This window comes from Neopelma chrysocephalum, unplaced genomic scaffold, assembly GCF_003984885.1.
Source record: "Neopelma chrysocephalum unplaced genomic scaffold, ASM398488v2 Primary Assembly neopelma1_76, whole genome shotgun sequence".
In the NCBI taxonomy this organism is placed as follows: Eukaryota; Metazoa; Chordata; class Aves; order Passeriformes; family Pipridae; genus Neopelma; species Neopelma chrysocephalum.
The window spans coordinates 1,458,734-1,465,224 of record NW_020897737.1 but is presented as its reverse complement, the minus strand read 5'-3'; the positions used below and the strand labels follow the sequence as shown (position 1 = coordinate 1,465,224).

The following is a 6,491-nucleotide window of genomic DNA, read 5'->3' as shown; positions in this document are numbered from 1 at the left end:
GGGGGGGGCCTCGGCCGGGGCCTCGGGGCGGGAGAACGGACGGAATTCCTGTTACCCCTCCTGTCGGGAGCATTCATGAGTCAGGGAGTGCATGGGAAAGTACCACTTTAAATTCCAGTTTACCAAACTCTCTGAAAGACCAGAAGCGGTGGAGTGCACTGAGTGATTCGGTGCCCCAGAAATCACCGAATCACAGAACGGGTCAGGCTGGAAGGGAGCGCAGCGGGTCACCTGGTCCAACCTCCCTGATCAGGCAGGGTCATCCCAGAGCACGTGCCACGGGACTGCATCCAGATGGTTCTTGAGTAGCTCCAGTGAAGGAGACTCCACAGCCTCTCTGGGCAATCTGTTCAGTGCACGGTCACCCACGCAGTAAAGAAGTTATTCCCTATATTCAGGTGGAATTTCCTGTTCATCGGTTGCTACCTGTTGCCTTGTGTCATTGTGGTTGACACCACTGAGAAGAGCCTGGCTCCATCTTCTTGGCACCCCACCTTCAGATATTTATAGACACTGATGAGATTCCCCTCTCAGTTGTCTCTTCTCAAGGTTGAACAGGCCCTTCCTGTTTCCGCCTTTTCTGGTGATGTGTCATTTTCTCAGCCGCATGGAGTAACTGGATGCCAGTGGTGTAGTGCCTGAGCTCGCCCGGGGTGTTGCTACACATGGCAGTGACTGTGCTGGGTGATTGTCCTGGCTGCCATCAACTTGTGCTCTGTGAACTATCTTGGTTGTGTTGGGAGTTGTGGGAATGTGGGATGTTCCCACACATTCCAGAGTTGAGGGCAGTCATGGCTCCAGTGCAGCAGCATTAGCACACTGGACTGGTACATTGTTCAGTTTAAATCACACTGCCTGTCACAAGGTGAGTTTCCAGTGTGTCTCTTGGCTGCCATGAATGTGGGGGATAAATTGACTGCCCCGGCCCACAGCCTGTCAGAGGTGAGGGAAGTCACAGCTCCAATGCAGCAGCGGCAGCAAACTGGACTGGTACATGGATCAATTGAACTCACACTGCTGATACACTCCCATCATTGTCTCTGAGGCATACACCTGACTTGATTATAAATTTCATGGCAGGAAACGAGAGTTACTCCTCACAGACCCTCATGGATACAACAGGTGGAAATATGCCAGTTGTCAGTAATCAATTCCTCAGTGACACAGTGATAGATTACAGCCTTCAGAGACAGAGTATTTGTAGGTTTTATTTGGGCATGTTTTGCATACCTATTAATAATGTACATTGTTGATTAATGTCTAAATTATTGTCCTAAACCACAATGTAGGATCTTATTTCCTATATCCTAGGGGTAGTATATTGCATAAACAGTCTGAGCTGCTGGTGGTGAAGCACACCACAGCAGGCTTTGTCAAAATCTGACTAATTGACTGTGCTGTTCATTAACAGCATAATGAGTATCCTCTTACTTATTCTGAAGCTTGGTGAAGTTATTCAAAGCAAGCATGTGACTGCTATAGTCAGGAGTTACATTTGCTACCTGACCAATGAATATTCAGCCTGTGACCTCTGCTATTACTTAACCACATGTCAGATCCCAGGCTGTCTTAAAATGTTAAGGAGTCATCACTATTACTGTTTCTTATGCAGAACATACATGTAAAATAACATACAATTTGCTGCTTCTTGGATACAGAAGATGGCAGTATTGTGCATTTTACAACTGTTGAACCATTGACACCCACGAAAATTTTGAAAAAAGCAACCAAATGTTTTCCATAACCTTATTTCATTAGGAAATTACAACTATAACTTTTCATCCTCCTTTCAACGGAGTAAATGCCATAATATTAACCTTCCCTTAAACTATGTATAGGTCAAAATTGAGAAATTCAATAATTCCTTTGATTGGTGCGCTACATTTCATCATGGCATTTTCCCAATGTGCTCGGGGAAGGCACCATCTTAAGCTTATATATTTCAATAGTGAAGAATAGGATCTCTTTTTAAGAAAACACAAAACAGCTATTACAAATATCCATAATGATTCTGGAAAAAGCTATCATCCTCTTCAAAACAGGAATACAATATAATTACATTTGTTTCCATTTTGTTTATTACTAATTTATACATATACAGCAGCTTTATATTCAAGTCCAGGCACAGACTTTCATACAATTTAATTGATACTGTGTAAGAAAGAAAAACATATGACCATCCAGGCAAGAGCCACTCACATATCCAATGTAATGTAGCATTCCTGTCCGTAGCTGTTAGTCCTTGCACTGGAATTACAGACCACAGCCCTTTACAAACATAGTTTATTTTGGTGGACACCTTCAAGAAGTTTGTGGAACTTATTTTTCCGTATTTCCTAAACAAAAATACGCTTGCATGGTACAGTGTCATGTGAACCTCATCATGTCAAGGTCAGTAGTGGATGCACAGATTATACTTCGTGGAATAGCTCAGAGCAGAGAAACTTTTATCTTATAACTTGTAAGTTACTTACCACATTGCATTATAAATCTCTGTATGTGTTTTTTAAGATTTGTGCACCGAACTCTACACGTGCAGTAGAGCAGATCTGAGTAAGAGTGCAGAGGCTCCATCTGGCACCCATTTGCACTTCCTTTCCATGTGCTTCTTTTGGTTTCCATTTCATGTATTTCCATCATTGTGGACTGACATAAGCAGATAAGAAGTGTTCGCTCTGTTGTTTGCCCAAGCCCTGTGTGGAAAAAGGAAAGATACATTTTATAAGCATATAGATTATGTAAAAGTTGTCCTTGCCTTACATAATATTTGCTGTATGCTTCAGGAGAAGAGTGGTACTTTCCTCATGGAATTGTACATCTCTTTTTTTTTCTAGCTGAAGAAAATGAACATAAGGGAACATGTGGAATATGGCAGTCAATCATTAGTATGGATTTGTCTGACTCAGAAAATACATGTTAACTAAGAAACATCCAGGAAGTGTGGGTTTGGGATGCGACAGTTTTCATTGACACTTCAGAGCTGTAGGTTGTACTATAAACGCAACAGTGAAGTGGCAGCACCACCCTTCCCTGCCCCCTCTGTTTGCTCACTCTCAGTGCCAGCCCCACTGTAGGCCATTCTGGGTGCTTTCCACTGCCAAGTGCCCTTTCCAAGGTGATACATGTGAATGCTGGAGAGCACGTCCTTCCCCCCTGCTGCTAATGCGAGCACGACTGTCTCAAGGGGTAAACAATTTCTCACATATTGTCTGCTTCTGTGAGCACTCATAAAAACTCTGTGACAACTTTTGCACTGTTACAGTGATGACAGTGGTGGCAGTCCTCCTTCAACACCCTGTTCCCCTAAAACCTTCTGGAAAAACTCACATTTAATGAGACTTTGGCTGGACCTTTATCAGCCAGCCTGGTCTATCAGATGATACTGAGATTTGCTTAGATCCCAATCTCATCAGTTTCTGCAGCCTGCAGAAGACATACAGTGTTTGTCATTTCCATTGCCCCTGGCGAACTGCACAGTGCTCTGCACAACTGGGTCTGCAGTTCTCCAGGTATATTTCCATGAGTGACTAATGCTGACAGTCACACATTGACTCCTGCCTCATAAGAGTTGAACAAAACTATTTAAGACTAAAGATTAACTTCCTCAGAGTTTGAAACTGTTAATTTGTTAAATTTGAAAACTGAGGTTAAGTTTGGCCATAGCTGTTAATTAACTTATAGGATAGCTATCAATATTTTACTTGCCTGGGATTTTCCATTTCAAAGACATTGAAAGGAGCAGAAAAAGTACTTTGCTAATCACATGGAGAAGATGGAAGGGGTCTGTTTGCTTGCTTTACCGAGTCACATGCTTGAAATTTCAGTCCTCTCCTGATTTGTTTGGTAGTTAGGTATATATACTACTAAATATATATGTACAGATAATAGATGAACTTCTGGAGGCCACAAGTGCTGAAAAAAATTATAGAGATACTCTTATTTTCAACCAGGCAGACAAATACATTTAGCGCAACAAGGGCAATAGTTCTTTGCACTAGTTCAGTGATGTTTCTGGAATGCAAATTGTGCATGAAATTCTTCATGGCTATGACCTGTAGCTCAACAGTAGTTAGGAGAAACAAAGGTACTATAAAAGAGGAACTACTTAAAGATCTAGTACCTCACAAAGTAGAGAGTTGAAAACATACATTGCATATGTGCATGTAGATTATTTGTTCAAGCAAACTGATGCCTGATGGATTAATCAGTGGCAAACAAATGCAGACATGCTTTAACAGTGCTCTATATCTGGCCAAAATGGGAGCAGAGAGGCTGGGCAGAAGGTTATCCATGCAGATACATTTATTACAGAGATACAAAATGTCTGTCTTTTTAGATTATGCGGATATACTCCATTTGTAACCTGAAAAGTTACAGTGCTTTTTAAGACAGTACTTAAAAATACCATTTCCACGTGAAGAAAAGTTATTTTCTTACTAACACCTTGCATGTCCACCTGTCTTATTTAAAAAACATGCTGGCTTTCAAAAACAATTTACAGATGTGCAGCAATCAGTTGCTTATGTGCAGTGCTCTGTGCATATACAGCTGGATAAGCACAGGGCCCTTCAGCTGGATGCATTGGGCACACATCCAAGTTGCTGTGCACATATATATCAACTGCACGATGTGCACCCTGTGAGCTCTGAGCTAGGGTGTTTATCACACTGCTGCTTCCCCTGGCCTCCTCCCCTCTCTGCTGGAAAAAATCATTTGTCTTGCTTCTTGCCAGCAAGATAAATTGGGGAAAATCAGCCATCCGGGCTGGAAGTCAGCAGCCCTGATCAGGGAATCCAGTCATGTCCTCTGAGTTGTTCCTGCTGGGTGTTGTGTGCATTCGATGTACTTTGACACCGGCTCCATGTGATTCTGAGGGAAAGAACTGATTTATGGTGTTTTACAGGGGGGAAAAGAGGTGATGCTGTGTATTGACACTCAGTTCCATTTGCTTTCTGGCAGCAGGGAAAGAGTACTTGGCATTTCCCTTCTCTTCCCAAGTTCTTCAGTGTTTTCCCCAAAGGTGCAAAAAAGTTTTCATGCTCATTATTGAAGCAATGCAAATGAATTTACCATGAAACTGATTGCATTCACATTCTTTTAAGTTTTTTTAAGTTACAAATGTTACAGGATAGACTTTCATACATCTGTACATTTTTCAGTGCTCTCCTTTTGATGTTTGTACATACAGCATGTTAATTTAAGGTGTCATTAGAAATTAATGCATCACTTTTTTGTTTTCATAAGCATAGATTGAACATCTAAGTAGATAATGTATCCAGTAGTTTTGTACTCAGAACTGGTTGCCTCGTGAGACCAAAGAGGTGCCTGGGAATCAGCTTGGTGTAATGACTTTTAAAGATGGGATATCAAGTCCTTTAACAGTGGCTTCTAAAAATAAGATTAAATTACTGAAACAGTTAAGTTCTCTGTTACCTGAAAGTCCAGCTATTCTAACGTAGTAAATACTGGTTATTGTTTTCCATAAATTCAGTCCAACAGTAAAGTCAAATTTTCTCACTGTTTGTCATTCATGTGGAGGTCTTTGGGTTTGCAGTCTCCAGACACACTTTTAAGTGCTAAAGGACCAACTGAAAGTAATTCTGAAGCAATCTTCAATTTAGGAACTAACCATTAATCAGAATGACTACAGGGGAAGTACAGCAGCAGAGTGAAATAAAATAATCCTGTCTGGCTGCCTAGATTGCAAAGACTGTTCAAGTACCTGCAATGCATTTCAGTTTCTGAATAGTTTCTCCTCCACATTTGTTTATTTGTCTTGGTAAACATTTGATTAATAGTGTGGAGTGCATCATTAAAATATTTCCATGTGTGTGTTTATATGTATACACAGCAGGTCATGTCTACAAAACAAGAGCATGTCCCTATTCAACATGTTTCTCGTGTCCTTTTATTGCACCTTTTCTTATTCTCATTACTACTGTAACAAGCCTGTGACGTATTTCTCCATATGTATAACAGTTCTTTTCATGCAAAGCTATGCCTCAGATGCAGGGTGTTTTTGAGTAGAACAAGGTATTTGCTTTGCTTGGCTCAGACCAGCTCCTGAGCCAGGATGCAGGAGTGGGACCAGGGTGGGAATGGGGGGACAGAGCACTGTACCCACCAGAGTGGCCCTTCAGAAGTGCTGTGAGTTCAAAGGCAAGTGAGGGGCAAATCCAGAGCCCTGTTATTTGAGTCTGGGGGTTCTGCGTTCATCACGCCTTTCTTTTGGAGGAGTGAAAAGGGTGCCCAGTCTTCCTTTATTCTCAAGGACCCTCTGTGGGACCATACAGTTTCTCATGAAAGACAGGTGGCAGCTTCCTTTGGGATCTGGTGTCAGGCAACTTTCCGATTCAGCTGCTGTGGGTCACAGTTGCTGGCTGCTCTGGTGTGACATCCCACAGACATGTTGTGTATCTGTCTGACATTGCAGCTGTGGGAAAAAAGGGTTGGCCTGGAGCACCCTGTGACATTCTGTATTTTTCTAAAAA

At 41.9% G+C, this 6,491-nt stretch overlaps 1 protein-coding gene across 1 annotated transcript in view; it reads right to left on the bottom strand.

Moving 5' to 3' along the window:
* Nucleotides 1-268, bottom strand: part of ZRSR2 (zinc finger CCCH-type, RNA binding motif and serine/arginine rich 2) — a 19,427-nt gene extending 19,159 nt beyond the window's left edge. The window contains exon 1 of the mRNA XM_027689108.1: nucleotides 232-268. Coding sequence (XP_027544909.1) covers nucleotides 232-263 — 32 coding nt within the window. The 5' untranslated portion in view covers nucleotides 264-268. The remainder of the gene's footprint in view (nucleotides 1-231) is intronic.
* Nucleotides 269-6,491: the final 6,223 nt, after the last annotated feature.